The sequence below is a fragment of the Mercenaria mercenaria genome, unplaced genomic scaffold (assembly GCF_021730395.1).
Source record: "Mercenaria mercenaria strain notata unplaced genomic scaffold, MADL_Memer_1 contig_1174, whole genome shotgun sequence".
NCBI lineage: Eukaryota > Metazoa > Mollusca > Bivalvia > Venerida > Veneridae > Mercenaria > Mercenaria mercenaria.
Window position 1 is genome coordinate 28,033 of NW_026459155.1, and position 26,617 is coordinate 54,649.

The 26,617-nt window shown below is 33.9% G+C and overlaps 1 protein-coding gene across 5 annotated transcripts; it reads right to left on the reverse strand.

Annotated features, from left to right (window-relative positions):
* Nucleotides 1-24,728, reverse strand: LOC128551499 (uncharacterized). 5 transcript variants are annotated; one of them, XM_053532380.1, is made up of 11 exons: nt 24,521-24,728; nt 14,347-14,710; nt 13,792-14,103; nt 12,046-12,127; nt 10,813-10,973; nt 8,518-8,583; nt 7,333-7,395; nt 6,805-6,846; nt 5,710-5,757; nt 1,210-1,340; nt 1-1,003 (listed from the first exon to the last, which is right to left on the reverse strand). In XM_053532380.1, exons 2-11 carry the CDS (start codon nt 14,708-14,710, stop codon nt 932-934), a joined length of 1,341 nt encoding a protein of 446 aa, XP_053388355.1. In that variant the 5' UTR covers nt 24,521-24,728; the 3' UTR covers nt 1-931. The 5 variants fall into 5 exon arrangements, with proteins under 5 accessions (XP_053388355.1, XP_053388354.1, XP_053388356.1 ...); XM_053532379.1 differs by lacking the exon at nt 24,521-24,728 and adding an exon at nt 17,541-17,907; XM_053532381.1 differs by lacking the exon at nt 24,521-24,728 and adding an exon at nt 17,541-17,906 and having other exon boundaries at nt 1,210-1,337.
* Nucleotides 24,729-26,617: the final 1,889 nt, after the last annotated feature.

Genomic DNA, 26,617 nt, shown 5'->3' on the forward strand with positions numbered 1-26,617 from the left:
ACTGTTTATATCATATTTTATTCAAACTGTGTTTTTTAGCAACAAGTAATAGCTTAAAAGTTAACACACTTCAATATTTTTTTCAGATGCCAAACTAAGACAATACACTATTCTGTCAACACAAAATTGAGTCGTCTGAACGAAATGCATATTTTACAATAATATAAATAACATATTTTAGATCTACTGCAGTAATAAATACATATTTCACTAACACAATAATGACCCAATTCACGAACAATAAATAACTTACTTCACTACACAGTGTATAAACTACTTCACAAACAAACTAAATGACCTATATCACCACACACAGTGACATACTCATAGACTAATTTTGAACACTGACTTTTTCAGCTAAAATTTGATGTTAATTCTAGATAATTGTGAAGAAATTGTCAATCTCTTTCATTTCTGCAGAATGAAATACATGTAAGCTAAACTCACTTTTAGTTCTTCTTTAATAAAGTATCTCAGTGTCGCATCCAATGCATACCTGTCACTTGATCACAACGTAACAAATATAGTTAAATCATACTACTGAGAAATTAGAACATCCAAAACATTGACATCACGGGAACAGTTAGACAGGTTATTCGATAAAAGATAATACATGTATGGTCTTCATAAACACATAAATTCATCAAAAGAGCAAATGTTAAAAAAAAAATATTTTTTATTTTGTATTTATAGATATAATCCATACTTCATACTATTACATTTTTGGTAGGTATTTTTTGACAGTCCTATCTGAAAAAAAATGATGTAAAAACGTAAACAACTAGGAAACACAGCTACATTCAGTCGCTTCTAGTAGAACTTTGCCCAATAAGCGTATTTGCAACTGTTATCGGCTGTATATTTACTCATGCAATTAACATACTACTATTTTGTTAAACGGTTGTTTATGCAAAACTTGCCAGACTTCACATCACGCCACTGTTTTCACATATGTTTGACTAGCTGAATATATTCCACTGTCAGATTGCATCTCATCGTTTTCCTTTAAGAAGAGAACATTAAATTTTGAATATAAAATATGTATTGCTGCATGGTTTTAGGATTTATTTCTAAATACTAGCTTCATTGAAAGCAAGCTGCATATATTAAAAAAAAGAAATGCATCAATAAAATCAACTTGGTTATGCAGATTATGGACTTTTGAAGATGTTCATTAAACTTGTGTAAAATCGAGATAATTGCACGAACCTTCAGATATTGCATCAAAGGCTCAGAGGAAATACTGTTCCTATGTATGACATTTGTGTCTCCTGAGGCAGCTTCTAGATCTACGGCTTCAGGCTCTTGCTGCACATCTGACAGTATATTCCCCTGCACTTCTTGTTGAAAGTGAAAAACATAAAGCATGATAATTCTTAACCAGTACAAGATTGTTTCATTTTACAGATTACAACAAATGATATTTCAGTGAAATTCAAGGCAAAACTAAATCATAGAAATATATCAAATTAAATAATTTGCACTTCTTAAAATTGCTAGGCTGCTGCGGATGGCTCTGAATTATTTTTTGTTGTTTTGTTTTGGAGTGGGGGTGGGGCGGGGGTACTTTTAGCATATGCAAATTTTGAAATCTGCTCAACCTGCTGCATTTCCACTACCGTCCATGAACAGGCTTAATCAAACTGAGTCTGTAATATTTTGAACGTCTGTGGAGTCTACACTTTTTTCTGTTTAGTTTTTTTCTAAATAGCTTTGTCTCTCTATTACTATATGGATTTACAATTAATTTGGTGTTGTTTGAATTAGGTATTTCATGATAAAAACATTTTGCACATTTTATGAATTTAACAAGTATATTACACATCGGTATTCTACGGAGATGTAGTATAATTATAATGCTTATTTTAATATTTTATATGTTAAATGTATCTAAAGAAAATATCAAAAGAGGAAACAATGCAAAAATCGTTAAAATCAGTGCTATGTTTTCCTCTCTGTTGGTGCGATAATTGGTAAAATGTAAGACTCCTTGATCCTTTTCTCCTTAACCATACAAAAGCGGGCGGAGGGCCTAGAACTTTGTCTTACAGCTACTTTTAAGCTATGCTCTTAGTGCTCTGACAAGTTGCTGTTAACAATGGTGTATACACATATGATTGACCCTATTTCTATTTTCTACTGTATAAGATCTGGTGTATTCTAACTGATATTAGAGCCTTTCTCATCAGCTGGGAGTGACTTTATTTACATTATAATGTCTAACTTGTTGAATACAGGGTCAGTGCGAGGTCTGCGTGCCCAAAACGCGTTTAAACACCCAGTTTCCTTTACATAGATTACTGACCGTTCCAATACAGTGCCCTTGTTTTCAACTTGTTGTCCGTCCGTCCCGTACTTTTTTTTTGCGGTGCCCTACAGGGTTGATTTTTCTTACACGTCTGTTTGTTTGTCTGTGCTCGTTTGTTGTGCGAGTGTGTATGTGTGTATGCGTGCGTATGTGCATGCGCGCGCGTGCGCGCGTGTGTGTGCTTGGGTGTGTGCTGTTTTGTTTGCGTGTTTGTGTGTGTGTCTTTTGTACGTGCGTGGCTTGGCTGCTGGTGTAGGAAGAACGCGTTTAAGGAACGCGGCTTTCCTTTTTGAATATTCATCCTTGCTCAACTTTCCCACTACACATGGTCCTTTGAACTACCAGCCCGTTACCTCTCCCCCTTTTTCTGTACTTTGCATACAACTAAACTGTTCTTGTTGATGGATTTTTGAAGCAAAACTTGAAACATATTTTTCCATTACAGTTTCTGTTTGTTTTGGGCCTACTATGCGATGCATGGCTCAATGTCTGTGTTTGGAAAGTTCTGTGCTTTCAGGAAATCTACTCTTACCTTTTATCTTTTATAACAATTACTTTCTTAAACTGTTGTTTGCTTTAAGTACTTCATAACTGCGCTATATCCGGCCACATTAGTGTATTATAGGATGTATTGTTGAAAGATAAACAAAAGGAGCAATCCGTTTCAGAAATATGCATGTGTATATTTCATATATGACCTGTAGCATTATAGACAACATCCGGCAAATGCTTTGGCACTTTTACCTCAGCTATGATAACCATAATTAGTTAGGTGTGATTTCAAACGCTGAAGACTATTTTCAACAGGAAAGGTCGCTAGCAACCTATAGACAACTGTGTTAGGTTGTATTAGGTTCTTAACACGCATAACATTTACCTTTTTATAACCCAACCACTTCTTTCTCCGCCCATCTCCCCCCCCCCCCCCCCCCCCCCCCCCCCCCCCCCCACCCCCCTAAAAAAACAAGTACTAGGCTCTTGCAGTCTCCAGTGTGACAACAATCATTGACCCAGTGATGAAATGCAAATGCAACTTATTACTTACACGGGAAGAAAATAAACCTCAGTATATTAAAGCAATACTGTTATCAAACAAGGATTCTTGTATTTAGTTGATTTGAACTACTGAACCTAACTTCGGTAGAGGTCATCTAGGTCATTTTAGCACAGTCAAGGTATAACGTATTATATCAAACATATCTTTTATTCATGTATTAATTAGTAACAGTTTCTTTCTTCAGTTTATGTTTCACAGCACACAGTGGTGTGGGAGACATATTGATTTACTCCAGTCTGTGTGTCTGTGTGTCTGTCTGTGTGTCTGTCTGTCTGTTACAAAACTTGTCCGCACTCTAAGTCGAACATTTCTCATCCGATCTTCACCAGACTTGAAACAAAATGTGTTTGACCATAAGACCTCGGCCAAGTTCGATAACTAGCTAAATCCGCCCAGGCACTTTTGAATAATGGCCCTTTAATTAATGATTGAGTCCACTCGTCCAAGCCGTCTAACTGGGTCCATTCATCTAAGCCATCTAGAGAAACTAGACATTTTTCATAGGGGCAGTTGTGGGAGACATGCGCTTTTCTCAAAAGCATCTCTATTTATAACAAATATCGAAGGGATTATGATTATCAAATATATAACATCTTTCTTATGTGATTGATATGAAACGATATATGCTCTGTTCACCGACCGATGAAATAAATCAGTTATGATACGGGATCAGCGGCGAGTTATGACAGTAAACGTTTTATTAATACCCTACTGGTTGAAAACCAGTTTCGGGGACTATAGAAATGCGCCTTTACGTCCGTCCGTCATTCCGTCCGTCCTTCAGTTCGTCCGTCCGTCCGCAATTTCTTGTCCGGTCTATAACTGTTATATTAATATAACTTGGTACAGGTGATCCCCATGATGAGACAACGAGTCACGCGCAAGACTCGGACCCCTAATTCAAAAGTCAAGGTCACAGTTGGAGGTCAAAGGTCAACAGAGCATGTTTCCTGTCCGGTCAACAACTCTGCCATCCATGAAGGGAATTTAATATTACTTAACATAAATGTACCTCATAATAAGACAATGTGTCATGCCTAACTTTCAGACCCCTAGCTCAAAGGTCAAGGTCACACTTAGCAGTGAAATGTTAACATGGCATGAACAGGGTCTGTTTCGTGTCCGGTCCATAACTCTGTCATTCATTCAGGGATTTTAATATTACTTGGCATAAATGTTTACTATGATCATACGACGTGTCATGCCCAAAACCCGGACCATGCCTCAAAGATCAAGGTCATAATTTTAGGTCAAAGATCAGCGGGGCTTTATTCCTGTCCGGTCCATAACACTGCCATCCATGAAGGGATTTTAATATTGCTTGGCACACATGTAACCCAATGACAAGATGACTCTTCATGCGCAAAACCCAGAACCCTAGCTCAAAGTTTAAGGTCACACTTTGAGATCAAATGTCGATAGTTTTTTCTGTCTGGTGTATAACTTTGTCATGCAACACAGGATTTACATATCAGTTAGCACAATTATTCCACTGGATGAGACAACATGTCATACGTCTAAGGTCAAGGTCACACTTAGAGGCCAAAGGTAAGATGTAAAAATGGCTTTGTCTAGAGCATTTCTTATTGGGCACGAAGGGATTGTGATTAAACTTGGTACACATGTCTACCACTATGAGACGGAGAGTCATGCGCAAGAACCTAAGTCTAGGGTAAAGGTCATACTTAGAGGTCAAAGGTTAAATTTGGGAATTGCTTTGTCTAGAGCATTTCTTCTCCTTGCATCGAGAGATTTAGATGTAACTTGGCACAAATGTTCATCGCCATGAGGCACCTTGTTTAAAAAATTACCTACCTTTCTCCATATCGCAAATAGATTATATTGTTACTTTTTCATTACTTGCCGTAGGGAAAAATCGAGACCACTTTTCTGTGATACAACATGTATGTTACATTAAACCTATCTCTACCTGGTAAAGAGTTTTGTATGGACTTATGATATATATTTTTTAATTTTCCTTTGTTGTTACTGGAGATAACTTATATGATATTTTTTTTATATAATCTGTCCAAGAAAGTCCATATGAAAACAGATGTAGGATTTTATGTTTGCAAATTTTAATCCTAGTGTTTTGTTTAAACTTATTGTATATATAGTACAATATTGTTTATACATCATTGACATGTATCAGTTCATTATGTTATATTGCAGTAGAAACAATAAGGTGCCTTCACGTAGGGGACTTTGTATTGCATGGCAATATACTTCATTCACTTATTATACCTGATATTTAATTCTTATGCCAATAGAAATGTATTTCCATTATGCATATATTCTTGTCAAGGAGATTGTATTTAATAAAATATGGTAAATATCTTGTCACCTCTTGTATCTTCATGTTCACTTCCCAGAGACAATTGTTCCGAATGCTCTAAATAAAACGGAAAACAACAGTTTGAAAATAAATGTGCGCATATGTTTTGTTTCGCTGAGAACCAAATGTTCGTATGTTAAACTACTGGTGCAACACCAGAAATAAAACAAAATCAAAAAGACTGTCAATGTTATACCCCATCCCTGGGCATACTATGAGACAGGAAACTGTATTGACCAATTTCAATCGCGCATTTCTCACGTAAAACGCGCTGTTCAGCAAATGAGTAATATGCATACTGAACAAGTGGTAATTTATCTTCCTTCGTGCCCCATTCACGTAACTCAGCATACCACTGAGACACTCCGAATATCTGTACATTACCCATTTACCAAAACGTGCGTTTTATGTTAAAATGGGTTAGTACATTTCCCGTTCATGACGTGAATATAAAGATATTAATTTCTGTTGACAAATTTGACCTTTACCTGTTGATAAAAAAGAAAAAGCAAATACTTGATTTGGTCATGTGTTTTTTATATGTTCAGATACCAGTAGAAATTATAATATTCTGGATAAGCGGTCTTCTTTTCCCATCAACTTTACTTCTAGCCTGTGTTAAAACGATGTTTAACAACTAAAGAAAAAACGAGGTATTATTTAAATTTACTATGAGATACTAGTCCCGCATGATAGTTTAAACAACAGCATGTATATAGTATTGTTTGATTGTTATGGCTCTCATTCATCGTTCAACTAAATGTTGCTAATAACAGAACTTAAGTGCATACAATATAGTAACGTTATACAAAAATATTTTCTCTGATGAATCGTTATAATGAAGAAAATCATAATTATCAAACATGGCATCGGTTGTGTTATCGTGCGGGATTAATTTTACAGTATAGTTTTTCAACCGTTTACGCTGATCTTTGTCATTTTATCTTATGAAAACAATATTGATAATGTGGATATTAATAGAAAATTATATTTTCATTTCAATGTATAATTAATGAAGGATCATGTTAAAAAGATAAACTTCAATACTTAGCTACTTTTTTAAATTTGTATGTTAGTTTTAAATAATACTAATTCTAAACTTACCGTCAAGACTATTTCTTTGAAGAGCGGTATTATAATTTCTATCTGTAAAGCAATATTAAAGTTGATTTTAAACAGTTATCATGCTGAAAGTGGTAAATACGATTGTTTGCGCTTAGATTCAATATAACTACATTTGTATCATTATTTGGTCTGATAGTGTCATATGTTGTAACTAAGACGGAAAGAAATGTTTGCACATATTTGGAGACGAAGTAATATTTCTAATATTTACGACTCATGGAGGAATATTCAGTGTGGTATTTCGCAATCGGCTCGACCATCAATGACGATAAATTGGCAATAAGCAGTCTGCGTAGCTCTACCATTGTTCAGTTGCATATTACTTTACAAATATACTTCAAATGTAAACTTAATTACGAAAGAAAAACAATTTGTCATGTAAGGGCTGTGTCATGTAAGGTCATTTGTTATCCAGAATAATTATATATGATATATGACTGTTTCAAAATACATATGATATTTATGGAAACAATGATACATATTGTATACGTGTATGAATGAACTTACATCCTCCAGTAATTTGACGATGTTTCCCGATAAAACGCAGGGCTAAAGCCACGACTACAACAGCTGCAATTATGTAGATAAATAATTATAATAAATGTTTCAGGACTAGAGGATATACATGTCTTTTCATTAAATTTCAAAGTCAATTATTTATCAACCATTAAAAGCATTCTCTTCGCCTGAATTAACTGTTGAATCAGTTTCTGACATTGTTTCTGCATTAAGTCAGGTGTGCAGACAAATCTAAATCTATATAATGTAAGTGCAAAAAAAAAATGTTTTTGTTCGGAAAAAATATAAAATGAAGATATAACGTATATATTTATAGTATTACATATTAAGTCGAACTTTTTGTGACAATATATCGCATTTAATTGCGTGTGTAAAGAACTTTATAAATTATTATAAATTATTATAATGCTTGAAACGAAGTGTCTTGCAATTTACTAACATTACCCCATTTCAAAGTCATTGATTTCGCAATATCCTCTGTAAATCAAATAGTGCGAAAACATTCACGTATAAATTGTACTCATAAACCATGGCTAAATTTATTTATTCTGTTGGGTATAACGTCGCACCGACACAATTTTTTGTCAAATGGCGACTTTCTAACATTGATGCTGGAGAAGAGCCCAGGTTCCCCTCCGTGCATTATTTCAGAAGGGCGGGTACCTGGGTAGAACCACCGACTTTCAGTAAGCCAGCTGGATGGCTTCCTCATATGACGAATTCAACGCCCGAGTGAGGATCGAACCCACACCGATGACGGGCAAGTGGTTCAAAGTCAGTGACCTCAACCACTCGGCCACGGAGGTCTCCAGCTAAACATTTACTACAAGTCTCAATCATATTCACAGAAAAAAAAAGTCACGGAGATATATAGTCTACAAATTGAAACGACGATTAAGGAGTAAAAGATAAATATTTAAATTTAATTTGACTTACATTTGTAACCTCGCGCTACTTTGCATTTTCTATTTGCTAAAACTTCTAAAAAGAAGTACAACGAAAGTTAAAATAAAAATTGTCTGACTTTGAACAGGCTTTCGGCAGATTGGCAATGTTTTAACGATTGGCAATGTTTTAACAGTCACTTACATGGTATTATTTAATCGATTCAGGTAGTAATATGTATGTAAAGTTTTTCATCAATGGCAAACGGTTCGCCGAGAAATTACGTACCTAATATTATTACAACTGCCGCCACCAGTCCGATGGTCATTGCTGTGTAATTGTTCTTAACGGTGTCTGAAAATCAGAACAAGATCGAATAAATTACTGTTATCATAATATGCAGCTGATATACAGAACAAGGCAGCAAAGCATACAAAGCGTGTTATTATAAGAACATTTTTGTTATTTTGCCAAAGTCTATTGTGAAGTTTTGTCATGTCTAACAGCAATGCTAGTATATCGTAAATATATATTGTCTCTTCAATTAGCTATATGCACTTGTATATGTGACGTGTAAAATGGTCAAAAGAGTGTCACATTAGTGTTTACGTTTAACTGATACATATATTTTTTTCATTGTCGCTTTTTGTGTTATTGTAAATGTATTGCATGAACTCGTCTTTGAACCGCAAATTTCTAGTCGAAATACAAAATATTGTGTGATCTTGTTTAACTAGCGTATGATATCTAAATTCCCATGCTATATTGACAAAGTGTTATGTGAACGCCTCTATGTAACATATCATTATGGCAAACTATGTTTATATGTGAAAAGTGTCATGTAATAATGATAAAATGTGGTGTGAACATTTCTATACAGTGTTCTGTTATGTGAAACTGCAATCATTATGTTAATTCAAATTGTAAAAGAGCTATGTGAACTTGATTTATTGTGTTAAGGAATTGTGTTAATGATTATATCAACTCTTCTTCGATTAATGCTATTTAAAGATTATTACTTGCAATGTTAATATTGTATTGTCAAAGCAAGAGTTGATATGATGAAACATACTTCTGACATTTTATCATATTATTTTGACACAATAACGCACTATTTGGATAATAATAACAAAATAACAAAGCTGTTGACATAATTAAAACGCTGTTTATACATAAGACAAGCTATATTCGCACTTTTAAATAGAAAACATTATAATTAGTTTGATACAAAAGACATTTTTTGGCAGGTTTACAAAACGCCTTGTCGTAACAGCGAACGCCATAGACATGTTCAATCTATTCATACATTTTGGACATGATGACATAATTATTTGGCAGAATAAGATATTATATGGACAGTACGGAGTAAACTCAACAGACATAAGACAACGGTAGCGTTTTATCATATCTTATATTAATCTTTTTTTCTGTTTTACATGTACTTTGTAAAAAGTATTTTCAGACAAAACGTATATTGTATTTTCTAAGAACGAACGGATATCATCATGACATGATACTGCGTATGTTTTACAACACATGAACATTAACCGATTTTTGATATGAGCTTTAAAGCATCTTAAAGGCTTTGTAAAATTCAAATTGTATCATTTTACGATTTATGTTATATTTCTATCTACATGTGTCTTGAAATATAAGACAAATTGTGGTACTTTTATCTAAGTAAATTAATTAAGTCATTGCAACTACAGATTTTCATACAGGCATGATGTGGAGGGGGCATCTATTCTTAAGCTATATATGAGACCTTAACAGAACTCTTATAAATTTATATCGCATTACTTCTATGCAAAAGTCTATGTGTCTAATTTACTTTATCATATAGAAGAGTGAGACTAAGATTAGTTCAAATTAAAATGGAATAATTGACTAATGATCTAATATATTAGGTTAAGTGTACAAAGTAGATCATGTTAAGTTATTACAAAGAATGAATAAATGCATTTGAACCATCGCCTTAAAGAGAAAAACACTAAAATTTCTTTTTTTTTCTTTTATAACACGTCAGTGAAATTTAATTTAGTAACAATTATAAGAATAGAAAAAGTAACGCTAGACGGTAAAAGAATGTACACAGTCTCCTCTCCCTTAGATGATTAGAATATTAAAAGGAATATAAGCAACACAAGAAAATAGAAATTTAATAACTGTAAATATACCTACTAGACTGCTGAGAATTAAACAAATGATTATCATTTAACAATGACATGTGGTGTACAAGGTACAAAGTAAATAATTGAAGGAAATGCTTTTAACTACGATTATATGTCAATTTATGTACTTCTGTTGAGATGATAATACCAAAAATCACTATCTGGGTTGACACACTGATAATGTTATATGGTATTATTCTAAGCAATATGACGTTTCAGTATGAAATGCAATTTAATATCCCGAGGAAAAAGCAAACATATATGATCTATTAAACTAGAACTATTTCGCACTCTTTGGTACTTAGATACAAACATGTATGCAACAAACGTTAAACGTTTATTTCTTATGCATTTAAACGTTCTTGATACTGTTTTATTGTATCTCACTTTCCCTTTGATAATTATATTGTACCTGTATTTTGTCTATCAGTATCTTTAACGGATAGGTCCTCCTCCTCGCTTGTTCTATTCTTGTTCAATAGCTGATTAGTTTGGTGAGTAGTTCGTTGACTAGAAGGTTTGTAAGGCTTCGTTACCACAGTAACATGACTAGGTACTTGGTCTGTATCCTTCCTACAATTATCAAATATATTGAGTGTAAGTAAGGTTTTCTGTAATTTCACGATATGATTTACCGTTTTCTACCTTCAGAGGCCTAATTTCTAACTTGGCATAGGTAATAAAATGACAAGCTATAAAGTCAGATTACATGCATATAAAAAAATCTGATTATCAAAAACTTTTTATCTTTCCCCTCACTGACGTTATCTTGTCCATTATCTAACTTGACCGATATCTGGTTTCTATAAACATTCTGTCAGAGTTTTATTAAGATACATTAAAATTATGCTGTGTTTATATATATATATATAGATAGTATAATTACTAAAAGAACGAAGAGCGTGTCGGAAGGTCAGCAAACAGCTTACTTGGAGCAGTGCACTTAGAAAAGCTAATGTGTCAGACATCAAAGAACGTCTAAAGCGGTTAAGTCTTTAACCCGAAACCGACATTACCGAACATTGAATGTATACATCGTGAAATATACTTAAATTCATTCATCAAGCAAATACATATTGTGAGCAACAACAATCAAACAAACAAGGATCTTGCAAGATGGCAAATAGTTAATCACAACCTTCTGGTCCAGAAATAACTTATTACAGATAGTGTTACTACTGTGTAGCTAGTTTATACTAAAATCTGCAAAAACACAAGGATGCAAGTCTCTATCGGATCTTCATTTGACAATCAACATCTGACATATTTCAAATATTATTTAAGAAACTAGCGTGAAGTAAAGGAAGTACATAGGGAAGCATTGAAATAAACAACGACAACAACTTGGCTATGTATCCTTTTATTGTAAGCACACACTTTGGTCAGTAAAAAGTTCTGGCGAAACCCTAGGTAAGTTTTAATTTCATCAATACAAACAGAGCTATTGTAACTTAATTTGCCACCTACATGTATTAGAAACCTGAATTAATTAACAGATTTTGTTCCAGTATCTCAAGGAAAATTGTTGTATGTATTTTGACTCATCCAAAAACCAGAACTTGAGTTGTGTTTCTAATACAATGTACTATCTTGTTATTTTTGGCAGATTCTAGTAAATAGATATCTATGTAGACTATGCATTTACCTTTCACCTATTAATCTGCATATATTACTTCCATTCCAAATCCTTTCTTCACCCGTGCGGCAATTTGGGGCACAGATGCAGTCTGAAACAGAAGATATTTGTAATCGTAATGTTTCTACGTAGAAGTGTTTGTTCTGTTCGGTTTTTGTTTTAGGTTTTAAGTTACGCCGACTGGAATCTAAGTGGGGCTGATTCCGTTTTAAGAAAGTCCGATTCGTTTAGAAGTCAGGCCTAATGAGTTGTTTTCATTTAACCAAACTTGGTTTAAAGATAAGCCGACTGGTTTGAATTAAGGTCGACTTGGATTTAAATAAAGCCAGTTAGCTTCAAGTAAAGTTGACTGGGTTGAAAGTTAGACCAAATGGGTTTCAAGTTGAGTTCAACTGGGTATAAATCAGTCCAGCATAGTTTTAAGTAAGGCCGACAGGATTCTAAATCAGGCCGATTTAGTTTAAAGTAAAGCAGACTAGGTGTTAAGCAAGGACGACTTGGGACTTGGTTTTGAGTTTGACTGACTGGGTTTAAAGACTTTTTTGTCAATTATTAACGAACACACCATGCTTTCAAAAATTATTACTAAGAAGAAAGATGATGTTACCTGAAGAGATCATAATGTGTTTCTCAAAAATAAGATCTACTGAATCCGAGCCTTTACCACTGACGATAAAACGTTTGATGTCAGCAAATATACGATATAGTACCTAAATGGAAGAATAACTAGGACCTAACAAATTCTGTACATTTTTGGTTATTATTGTTTTTTCGTGAATAATAACGAAGAAATTATCTCTAGAATTCCTAGAATTTAAATCAGATCACCAAAGAAGATGAAATAAGCGAGAGATATTATAGCAGGCAATTAAAACAGGAAACAAACATGATGTGGTATTTTGAGTTCAAACATCATGTACACTATGCGTAAAAAACTTTTTCATATCTGTAGTGCCCGTTTCCGTCGTTATGGCACTAACGACCAAACAAAAGGAGAGTCATTTCCCTAACAATACCTTGTATAAACCTACGTTCTCGAAAATGCTTTTTATCTGTAAGCAATTATAATTTCATTCACCGTCTACATGTATGTATGTCCTCTAACCAGATGTATCATTTTATGCAATTTGTGTGAAATTTTGTATATTTTTGGCTTTCATTGTTTTTACGTGTATTATATCGATGAAATTATCTCTATAATTTCTAGAATTTAAATCAGATCACCAAGGTAGATGAAATAAACGAGAGATATTATAGGAGGCAATTAAAACAGGAAACAAACATGATGTGTAATTTTGAGTTCAAACATCATGTAAAAAGCTTTCCATATCTGTAGTGCCCGTTTCCGTCATGTTGGCACTAATGCCCGTTATGGCACTAACGACCAAACAAGACGTACAGTCAGTTCCCTAACAAACCCTTGTATAATCAAATCTGTAAAAAGATCCTTTGGAAGCAAAGAATGCATCCAAGAAGAATATTAGCAGACTCGGTTTGATTGAGTCTGTTCACGAGAGGTAATGAAATGTGCAATACCTCTCACGCCCCCTAGCACCGGCTTAAACGTACGTTCTGGAAAATGCATTCTATCTGTAAGCAATTATAATTTCATTCCCTGTCTACATATATGTATGTACTCAAACCTGATGTATCATTTTATGTAATTTGTGTAAAATAACAAAATTCACACCACCAGCTCTAAATGAAATAGATACTAAACAGTTTTCCCTATCAGTACATTGAAGGTTTACATACTTGGCATCAACTCTTCTGTTGGACTGCATTTTATCTTGAGATCGTACTTAGCGTCCACACATGAATCGTCATCCGAAGCCAGTTCAAACAAAATGGCACCATGCGAATTGCAGTAATTTTTCTGCGTATTGCATCTCAGTAAAGCCGGCACCTGATTTGTGGTATTTCTTACGATAATTATGGATTCATCTTTCACGCAGGGAGTAAATGCATTTCTCCTGTTTTCCTGAAAGTAGCCGTCTGGACAGGCAGTTCTATACACATCAATATGCCCAGACACAGCTAAATCAAGAACCGCTATAGTTCTGTATCCTAGAAACATATGAAATGTATCATAAATTGTGTCATGCTAAAATTAATAAGCTTTAGACTCTCATTTGATTCTGCAATTTACTTAAAAAGGGTGCTTCGATAATAAAGCGTACTAAACGTAGTATTATGAAAATAAATGTCCTGGAAAGGCAGGCCGAGGCATATTCGCCTAAGCAACATTTCTCGTTTCTAAGATATCAATAATAAATATTCCAAATTTCTATGTTTTGTAATAAAACTTACGTTTACTCCAAGGGTAAGTTTTTCCACACAAATGAATGGAATTTTTATTGTGCACATTTAAACAAAAATAGTTTTCGAATGAGCACACATCACTATAACATCTTTCATAATAAGTGTCGTGGTTATTCTCGTTGCTATGACATGTTTTCAAGTCACTGTACGAACACAATTGTGACTGTTTCAGGATTTTAAATGTACGTTTATTACTTATCACCAAATTATTTGGTAATTCTGACTTCATGTACACTTGTTGTTGTTCTACATCTTCTAAACCAGCAACATGGACTGGCAACAATGTCGGCGTCATACACATAAACCATCCCAAAATATGTATAAAAATTACGACATCTCGACCGGATTCCATCTGAAATGATTTAACTTAGTTAATGTATTTCGGTTACTGTTAGTAATAAAAACATACATTGAATTAGATGTTGGAAGATATATCTGGCTTAATAAAAGTTTCAACATCATACTTTTATTCACGTACATATTCAATATTATTATAAAAATAATTATATATGTTATTTAATATATGTTTATTATTATTATATGACGCCACGGATTGAAAATAATACAACTCAAGGAGCAGTTTCTCTTATAGAAATGTGGTTTGAACCGGTTTAATAGCAATTATGAATTACTATAAGACAATCCCTGTGACTATGAATATGCATCACTTTAAATACAAGTACAAAAGTTGCTGCAAGATGCAGCAAAAGGAAACTCCGCGCCAAACAAAGCAGTGTATGTAGTACTGATAGAACAGGAGATGATAACGATACTGGTATCTTTGTTGTAGACCCTATAACACAGTGTGATGGGGTTTCGTAAATGTTGGAGAAAAAACAGTACTTTTCTAGTGTGACCAGGGCCCGTATTCATAAAGCTCCTACGGAGAAAACTTAGGAAAATCCTTAACTTTGCAAAATTTCTTAAACAACATAGCACAAAGGAAAAGTGTAGACTTTATAAGATTTCTTGATAATCTTCATTACTATGCCAGACTGTATGTGACAATATTGTTAGACATTCCAACTTTCACGACGATTGTCCACAAAATGCTTTGGAACTTTTTCCCTTAGTTAGGCTCTAAGGGGAAATTTTCCCAAAGGAGCTTTTTGAATACCAGCCCAGAACTTTTATTATTGTATTCAATGACTTAATGTTCGACTGATCATGACCCGTATGCGAAATTGATCTCTAAGTTTCGGTATATGGAATGAAACGTATTGCATACACATGGTTGTGCTTAACTTCAGACTTACGTAGTTGTTCATCAAAATGACTGAGTTTCAAACTTTCCAAGACCATTATTCTGATAGTTATCTAATCAGGAATGTGGACTCTATATGATTCATCATATTAAATGATGAGGAAGAACTAAGATGTACAGTAAACGAAACACGACAAATTCATTTTATCCCGCCGAGAGACGTGAAACCTTACAGATTAAAAGGAAGAAAAAAATTATAACCCAAGTGTTCTATGCTGACGATTACATTGGTACATCTACTTAAAGGGTATTAATGTTTTTGTTGTTGTTTTCTTCGCATCATCCTAAGGAGAACATCTGAATACGCATCAATAATTATTGTCTAAACAGTCCACTACTCTAAACACTTTTACCACTATATACAGTCATATACTGATCAAATAGTATTTTGGAAGGACAAACAATCAATGTTGTACAATAAGCCTCGTTTCAAAGACCATTAATCTGATATTGCTAAAGGTCAGCCTGTACGACATTAAGATTATAGAACAAGGATACTTCAAAATGAAAGTCACCTTTGTTCAAAGGCCAATTTTACCTTATTGTTAGGTGACATTTGTAAAAAGTTTTACGACAGTTATGCATATAAAACATTATACACATAAATACTTAACATTAAAAGAATAATCAAAGTATAAAAGGAAAAATATAAGACATTTTTTGTGGACGTTTGTTCCAGACGTACGTACTGTGTAATAAGTTTGGTTGTAATAAGTTTGGTGTTGATTACCAAATGAGGAATAAACGTAACCATGACAACATTAAGATGACAGAGTCTTTGCAGAGTGAGTTACAAACTTAAAACATAGAACCAATGGTTATGCCTACATTAAGATGACGGAGCCTCCATGTACCTTTGATACTCTGCAGAGTGAATTACAAACTAACAAAATTACAAAAATTACAAAAAAAAAAACGTATTCCAAAACGATTTTAAATGCACAACAATCTTTAACAAACATTCATATAGAACTACTAGACTAAGTACAAAACATACTTCTAGTCTATCCAATAAAAGTAACACAATACAGTGGGTTTATAAATGAGCATACATTAACTTTACAAAGCAATATCCGGAATAAATGACCTTTATCCCCTACCATATAAAATAGCAATGCCTTCAACATAATAAATTCATATTTAAAATTAAATAAAAATCAAAAATGTAACTGTTCTAGCGCATTCATAACGAAAAGAATTTTCCACGTGATGTCAGACATATATTATTTTCTGTTCTGCTTTTTTGATTTCTGTGCTGCTAATCTTTTTTCTAGTGAAACATATTTTCTCGGTTATGTTGAAAATCTTACGCCATTATTATGGGCCAGATCAGACAATACAAATTTGAAATTTTGCAAATCGAAAGGAAAAAAACAGTCATTTACAACATAGTATTTACACTACACACTGCACGCACAAAAAACATCACAAATATGCTGCGCCTGTGTGCGCGGAGAATGATAACTGGGAATGCTAAAACGCAATCGAAATAGTGGTCAAAAGTCGAAGTACTACCAACTTAAGATAGGACATGCTAACGCGTAATCAAGTCCTGTTGTATTTGCAATGGTCTAATGTTAAAAACATTGAACAAATAAGAAATATTAAATAATCTTTACATTTCAGTTAAATCGCCGATTCGTAGCCCTGCCAGATTGTACAAAACGTATTAAAAATTGTAACTGTTGATGAAGTTAATTGTTCTATTGATCAGAAATAGGACACACAGATAACTCGGCGATGCCATGTTTGGTAAATAACACCAATTGACATAACCTCTTTTTATCATTTTATAATAAGGGAAAATAAGTGTTGATGATAGAAATTATGGAAACCATTACAATGGTTGAAAAAAAAATAAATTAATAAAAATGTCATTTTTCTTTTAAACTATTAAGTTATCAAGAGATCTACTCACCATACATTTGCTATATTTAAATCACAACAATTCATTATAAACAGTGTCAAATCGATTATTTACGCCTTAAATGTATATTTGTCGGAATATTACAAATGGGCAATCAAGTACAGAATAATTAAGCGGTAATCAGATAAAAAGTGACAATTAACAATGTATTGTTTTGCGATTCAGTAAGCGTAGCTTTTAGTTATTATATTGAATTATATCATGCTAGATTTCTTCATGACTTGTCACCTAGAATTCATTCTTAAATTAATAATGTCAAATTAATGAGAAATGAGCCGCGCCATGAGAAAACCAACATAGTGGTTATGCGACCAGCACGGATCCAGACCAGCCTGCGCATCCGCGCAGTCTGGACAGGATCCATGCTATTCGCTAACGGTTTCTCTAATTGCATTAGGCTTTGAAAGCAAACAACATGAATCCTGACCAGGCTTCGCGGGTGTGCAGGCTGGTCTGGATCCATGCTGGTCTTAAACGCACTATGTTGGTTTTCTCATGACGCGACTCATATAAGAGAAAACAATTAAGAACCAATACTATTTTTCACAGTGTTGATACAAATCGATATAACGACTTAATTGAACTGTAAGAATACTTTTTGATCGCTTTAGCTACGAAAGCTTTTGTATCTTTAATCAATTTGAAATATATGACAAAATAAAATGGTTCCGACATTATCTGAGGTGTTCGTGGCATTAATAACTATTTCTGGTTTTTTTTTTTTGTTTTTTTTTTCTCCAGATTAGCCTTTCATTTAATAGTTAAACTACATTTAATTTCTAACCAGGAGGATAATCTTAAAGTGTTTTAATTAAAGTTAACTTCATTAAAACTCCCAAAGCGTCATGGTACTCATTGTTTTATATACGCGTAACTAATTTAGGATCCCAATTAATTGCTATTGAAATTCATTCGTGACGTTAACTATTATCAATATTTTAGGAGTGCCACGAAATAAATTCCAAATTAACTAAATCATGTCTCAAAGTGTAATGTCAGACAAACAATAAAATACTACAAATTGTGCGCATTACTTTTATAATAACATAGGTTGGGAGTGTCTGAAACGAAGCGCTGTATTGAAAATTAGTTAATTTGTCCGACTAGATAAACCTCAACTATTTCATACATTTATATAATCCCATTTTAAGGTGGCATCTACTTATCATTTCTTATAATATATGAAAGTATGTTCACTAAAATCTTTAAATGTTTGAATATTGTTTTTATTACTCTTTTTAAATAATTAATAAACTAGCACTTTTTGAACGGTCTTTTGAGTCTCTAAACATGCAATACAAATCTATTTACATAGTCTTCATGCTTAAAACATATTCAGGTCACTACGGGGAGTAAAATGTCTTGCCAGTTATCAATTTGTGAAAAAGGTTTCCATCTAGAGAAATCCCCCCAAACTTAAGGTGTTGAGTCACACAGTTATGTAAGAAATACATGTGTGTCTATATAGGACAGTGTTTTTCCAACCCGAGATACAGCAGAAAATCAGAGATCAAGCGCTATCTTGTGGGTTGGTAAATACCTGTCTGATACAGAGAGACATGCCAGGTCCTTTTCTTGCCTAGCATTGCACAATGTTTAAAGATATTGTAAACTATAAAGTCATGATAATAACACCCGAGTGTGCTTATACAGAATGTCTTTTCTCTAGGGAAAAGATAATGAGATGTGCTACCGGGATAACCTTGTGATTCCGTGATACGTAGACAAGAATGCAACGTCCTTCGTAGTAATAACACGCACTTATTATAAACCTAAAGACAAAACTCAGATTATGATGTTTGTATAAATGCAATATGTTTTTGAGGGAGCGGGTATTAATAAAAAAGAAGAGACGCCAGTTACCCATTCTAATGCTGAGCGCCAAGCAAGGCAGCTACCTTGAAAATCGTTTTAATAATATCATGCACATGGCTCTGATAACATAAAAGAAAAAAATGAGTTTCAGAGTTTGTACCACGAAGCTTCAACATATATTCGCTTTAATTTCCTAGATTCATTGCACCTGCAGCACTGATACTAATGCTAGACCAAGTCGTATGCTTAAAAGATATCCAACAGAAACACGTGTTTCTGAGATAATAATTGTATCTCTGAAGTGTAAACTTAATCATTAACGTTCTTTAAGAAGTTCCGAGCAATGTGTATGAGGATTGTCGTTATAGTTGACTAGGTTTGCAAGTACTTATACTAATTCATTTATGCCGTTTATTTCTTACAACTGAATTGAATAGACGTGTATATTACCTCCGAGCATAATCTTTAGTCCAGGCATACTAAGTTAACATAGATTAATAAAATTTGATGCTGCTATCAAAGGCAAATATTAAAATAATTATAAATTATCTATCTTAATTGCTGATACTTAACATTTCATTATATTCCACTTTATACCAATATCATTTAGTTTAAAATGATAGAGTTGAATTCAATGTTACAAAATATTAATGGGAATTCTCTTTAAACATTCCAAATTGATTAGATTGATATCTTTTTAACAACTTGTCAGTAGCGTATATCTTCAAAATGTGAAACGCCCTATTGATGTTATCCTTTTTGAGTGGGGGTGGTGGGGTCTCGTTTATTTACTTTAATGACACGTAAATAATATTTAGTACGTTAATTTGAATCTCACTAAAATATACGTACATTTTTGTAATTCATAAAGCATATTATATTTTTACCATTTCGCAATCATATCATGTACTGTATGTACTATCCTGTTTATATTATTAACGAAAACGATTATTTATATTATCTTGTACGCATAAAGGATAATCTGAAAACCAACAGAAGTGTTCTTATTTTACTTTTTTATACCGCAGTGTCCATGAAGTGCCAGAGATGTCTGTCCGTCAGAATACACAGTGTACTCAGCTCCCCCTACAGTTTCCATATTGTCGGAACTTGTATGTCCGAAATGTTTTGGATTTTGAACTATAATTACACTTATACTGAAATATTATTACATTTATTTAACCACTCCTACAGTTTCAATACCGTTGGTTTTCTGCCTCCGATTACGGTTAATTATAAATCATTTGCTAATTACCAGTCAGTACTAATTGTCATTCAAAACTAACATGACGTTTTTTGTTGTTGTTTTTTTATGAAATTTTTTTTTCGAAATAAAAACATTTTTATGCCCTCTCCTCTTATGAAATGGCGTACAGTAATTGCAGCATCCATTCGCCCCGGGTTTTGTGTCCGATCTGTAATTTTGCCATGCATTAGTTGATGTAAAAAAGTGACAGAATTGCTCAGCATGACATAATGACATGTTACGTGCAAAAAGCATTAACCTACCAGTCTTATTTTCAATTATCTCTTTATATTGAAAGTCTGTCCGAATTTCGTGTGCGGTCTGCAACTTTGTGATTCATGGTTAATCGCAAACTATAAGAAACGTGGCACAAGTGACCATAATAAAATGATAATTTGCTGCGCACATGAACCATAACTCCTCTTTTTTCTTACTTTTTCTGTTGACTCTCTTTATTTTCCCTCAAAAATGTTTCAACAGACAGCTTGTTGGCATGTGACACTAACGATACATGTATATATAAAAACACCAACCCTTACCCTACACAGATTAGTGCAGATTCACAATATCTCAATTGTATCTAATGTTATAAATAGATCTGTTTCATCATGGGTTTTAATAGCAATATAAATAAAATTTAAACCAGTATGCCAAATGATATGTCATAAAATATTAAGCAAGATTTACATATCAGTTAACACTTCAATTCAAATGAAGCATGGCCTTTTTCAAAAACATTCTCTTGTTATATTTCTGCTTTTATAAAAGCAATTTTATCATCAAGACGTTAGACAATCTAAAAGCCGAAACATAATTATAGGAGATATTATGTGCCATAATTTTCTTCCGTTCATTCTTTTCTGCCAAGATTATGTCATTTCACAAGTTCAATACTGAGCAAGTAAATGATTCATTAGAAATAAATGCTCTGAATTTTCAGACCTGTTAACAAAATGTTGACACTTATATAAGGCTTAGGAACTGAAGACATTCCTAGTAGTAAAAGATATTACTAGACCATTACTGATAAGCGTAAATCATTTGTCTGGCTCGAAACAAGAGATTTTACAAATATTTGATATATGTAACCTCTTGTTATTTGCAACATTCTGGGCTCAATGGGTGGTTAATAGTGCCAAAACACATGCTATTGAATGACTGTAAGCTCGTCATTTATCAATACTATTTGAACATTCCAACCTCGCGGACTAGCGCACTACATATTTTTTAACCTATCTTGATATTCGGGAGTATCTGTAGGCGGTTTATTGCAAGTCGTTGCTTAATCAAAGACTAAAGTAAAATAAATAATATACATGAAGTATGTTTTGCGGCATGAGTTACAGCAGATGTGCTAGAATGGAGAGAAAAAAGGACAAATTCGAATTCAAAAACAAAAACAATCGCCCTTTCTTAGAACTGGGAATCAACAATTATGGCTCCAGTTGAGACATGAGAGCCAACATAGACAGGAAACGCCATTGCCCAGAAATTGGTACACTTTGGCAACATTTTAACATCATTTCTCAAAATGCTTACGCTGAGTTGAGTTAACAGTCTCTATGGATGAAAGATGCTCCCGGAAGAAATGCTAGACCCACAGGGTTTCCTGCATCATCTGTTTGGAATCTGCTTCTAGACATTGCCATGTGAGATGGTTTAATGAAACGGCAGTAAAATAGTATAGTAAGACTTCAGGGATTTCAACTAATCGAGGGTTCGAAGCGATGCCGGTAGCTGGAAGCATACGACCGATGACTTTGACCAGTTTTGCGGCTCTACCACACCAAAATTGGCCTGGGTTTAACGATTATATAAAATGTATATAGCTCCACTATCATCGATTACCGTCTATCTTATCTCCAGCTAAACAAAACTGATGCGATTTGTTTTTCGCAATGTCTAGTTCTGCTTACTCTATGGTAATATAACATTCTAAGTACTGCAAATAGCATACAATGCAACTTTAGTACAACGTCAATTTTTAAACATGAACAAGGAAAATAAATGCATTTTGTCTTAAAGAACACAGTGGCAGAACTACTTTGCTTTCGACATATGTCTACTGTCCTGTTTCACCGTACCCTCAGTGGTGTTTCTCTATATCTTAATTCTATCTTCTGCAAAGGCATTGATGTTTCATAGTGAGGATTTAGAGTGATATTTGGTGACTTTCCTAGTTGTGCTTTTGCACTCACCGTTTAAAGTTGGTGTCCTGTTGTGTACCTTTATATGTTAGTTATTGTTAATATGCTTTACTTTGATTTTGTTTTTGTGCATATGTTCATGATGCACACACCCATACATTCACTGCTGTTCTTTGAACGTAACTATTCCTATAAGATCTTTGTCCTGGTAAAATAAGATATAGTGTCCAAAGCTGACATAATATTTTATATCAGCCTGAATATATTTTTCTACATAATATGTAATACGGCTGCGTTTGTGAAGACTCTTGATCTGATTTGGACTGATAACTGTTTTGTTTCACAAGCAGTTGGTTTGCGAACATCAGTTCTTCTTTTGTCAATACTTTACTGAATTATCATTCATAGTGAAGTCTTAGGTGGTTTCATTACGGAAATGTTAGCAATACAAATAGTTTTTGCGTCGCGTAGCGGTACTACAGTTTTGGGGGATGCAAATCAGCTATCAATGTCCTAAAGAAAAAAGTTATAAATTTACAACACCAATGTACTTTCATTGAAATACAAGAGAAAGTCCCTACCAGATAAACTCTAAGGCATCGCCTACCATACCAGTAGTAGGTAAAGAGTAAGAAAGAACGGATCAAATTACGAAACACACACCAACTGTGAACTGTCATCATTTTTGACGTTATGTTACCCCGGGCCTGAAGTGATTATAGCAAAACCTAAACATATACTGGCACCAGAACTACGTGCAATACAGGGTTACTCGTGCTACTAATCACTTCAGGCCCGCCATTGCCGTTTAATAGCTATTTCATGTATAGTGCTATAACTGTTCGACATAGAAATTTGTCAATAAAACACAGTAGGGAGAGCGCAGATCTACGGATCGCGAGGTCGTGAGTTCGAACATCGGGCGAGGCTGTTCTCCGTGACGATTAGATAAAATACATTGTCTCTGAAATTATACGTCCTCCATCTCTGATTCGTGTAGGGAAGTTGGCAGTTACTTCCAGAGATCAGGTTAGTATTGGTTCAGAATCGAGGAACACTGGTTAGGTTAACCGCCTGCCGTTACATAAATGATATAGTATTGACAACGCGTTAAACCCAAAACAAACAAACAAACAAATCTATTATACAGCAGCGAAACAACTCTTAATGATACAATACACGGAGACTTGAACACATAATGTCTCTCATTCAGTGGATACATATAATTAACTAAGTACCAGCATATAAATATGACATGAATAACTATTGATTGGTAAAGTAAGGCTTGCATGACCCATACAACTTTCCAGCTGTATAATTATGACGTAAATGATTACTTATTTTATTAAATACATATATACAGACAGAACTGTTATACTTTACCAAGCATGTTAATACCATTTCGGAGCCAAAATAACAGAGCAAAAAAGATTACAAACTAATTATCCCCTATGTCTTGTGTACTGTAGTAAATAGTAAATAAAAATGTTTAAGCGTCATTATAGTAACATTGTTTGGCGTTTTGGTTTTGACGTAACATGAATTTACTCAGGAAAAAACAAAGTTGTATTCAATTCTAAGCTTTGCAATATTGTTAACCCTTCCGTTGTCATAATGACTCAAAAGAAAAAAAAAACATGTACCAATAAATATACTAAGTAGATTTGAGGGTTGTGGAATGAGTCTGAATATTGTTTTTATGAAAATACATATTTTTTGACATTTGCAAAGTTTAAGTGAAATAATTAGAAATTATTACTTACCTTTTTTCATCTGCTGGTATTATTCCAGATGACATCGACACACAATTAAACACGTTATGAAATGATCTCATGAATTAAATACTTAAACTAACTTCTCAAGCTGCAAAAAAAGTGGATTTGTACCGTAATGACAAAGTTTAAATGATTATATGGCATACGAGCGTGAAGCCTGACAAATTGAAAATACCTTTTACCATGTAATATTATAGTAATAATAGTAATTGATATCTTTGGAATGTAAATTCATACAAATGAGTGTACTTTTCGTCGCGTGCTTTGTTTTCAGTATAGCTTACAAAACATAACAGATTTTGTTAGATGATCAAACCTATTTAGATAATACCTAAAGTCAGAGATCAGATGTCAATCAAGAGTTCGATCTTCACACAATAAGAATGTTCTCTTTGACGGTATGTTTATCTAATGTTCTAAATTTACTAGACTAGCCACTAGACTGATAATAAATATATTTCTTCATTCACCCCTTTTTGTCGACTTCAATTTCATAGAGAAAAAAACTAGTCTATTTTGAAATTTTTCACAGAAGAATGATATTAAAATAATCATGATATTGGACATAGGATATAGACTGGCTCAGTTTACTACTTGCAATCATAAACATGTAAAAAGATATATCATAGTCTAAGAGCCAGTCTAAAAATTTACTTACATAGCAGCAGTAGCACTAGTACAAAATTAAAGAACACTTTTGCACTGATCGCCCTTGCACTCCAGTTGCTGAACCACTTTTGAACATGACGATGAATACAGATAAATCAGAATCTATCTGGAATGGCGAGCCAGGCTTCAGCAGCGGAGCGGTTAAAATGAACTTTGCAACAAATTTACATTTAACACAATTATTTATAGGAGGAAGTAGGAAGAGTGTTTACGTCGATACTTTCTTTTTCATTACGAAATATAATTGTCTACCATTTAATAATTTTCATTATTTTGTATGCACTTTTTTGTCGTCCTATTTATATAATGAAAGGCCTAAATACGATATTCGTTCTCTCTGTGTTCCATAGTTTGAGAAAAAAATTCACTAATGTCGCTTAAAGATGTATTCGTGATTGACTCTATATACAAAGATCATATGTAGCTAAGAGGTAATAAAGTCCAAAGACTTTATAGTTCATCGATAAAACGTGTTTCGGTATCATAGAACCCTTGACGTACCTCGCAACTGAGACTGAAAGATTTTCGAAGTATATACTGATATACTACCATCTAGCTATGCCTTTCATTTAGAATGATAGCAATAGCTGGGTCTCAGCATGTTATTGCATTTGCAGTTGTTCCCAGAATGCAAGGTAAAATAATTTGAGCCGTGCCATGAGAAAATCAACATAGTGGGTTTGCGACCAGCATGGATCCAGACCAGCCAGCGCATCCGCGCAGTTTAGTCAGGATCCATGCTGGTCGCTAACGGTTTCTCTAATTGCAATAGGCTTTGAAAGCGAACAGCATGGATCCTGACGAGACTGCGCGGATGTTCAGGCTGGTCTGGATCCGTGCTGGTCGCAAACCCACGTCATTGATTTTAAACATAAATCCTGTAGTTATATCAACCCGTCGAGACGGGCCGAAAAAAGAGATGTTATAATAATTTTGGAAACTATTTCGTACTGATAGACAGATAAATACTTTTCACAATTGTCTAGTATACCAAGTATTGTTACCAAATTTATTGATTGAAATTAATTTAATCACAAATGTATAAAATCTTATTATTAACTAATGCCGAAGTTTTTGAACGGGTCCGAAAATTCAGCGTTCATTTGTTATAAATCATTTACTTGCACAGTGTACATTTTGATTTGCTCGCAGCCAACTTGGAACTGAAAAGATAATAGGTAAGGGCAGATTTCTCGGAAGCACAGAGCACTAAAAACACAGCCCAAGAGCCACGCATTTACACAGCAGGCCCACAACAAAAAGAAGCTGTAATGGAAAAATATTTCAGACGGGTTGCTTCAAACATCCAACAAGTACATATTTAATTATGCTAAATATTTATGGAGGGGAAGGAAACGGCAAGGGGCGAAATGGGGTCGGGGTGGGGGGGGGGGGTCCGAAGGGGAAAGTTGAACA

Bases quoted from the DNA above. Each gene is read 5' to 3' on its own strand.
- LOC128551499 (XM_053532379.1), bottom strand. The intron at 8,584-10,812 runs GTACAATATAAT...TCTGATTTTCAG, and splicing joins TACTGATAGACAAAATACAG to ACACCGTTAAGAACAATTAC. The intron at 7,396-8,517 runs GTACGTAATTTC...ACATAATTGCAG, and splicing joins GGCAGTTGTAATAATATTAG to CTGTTGTAGTCGTGGCTTTA.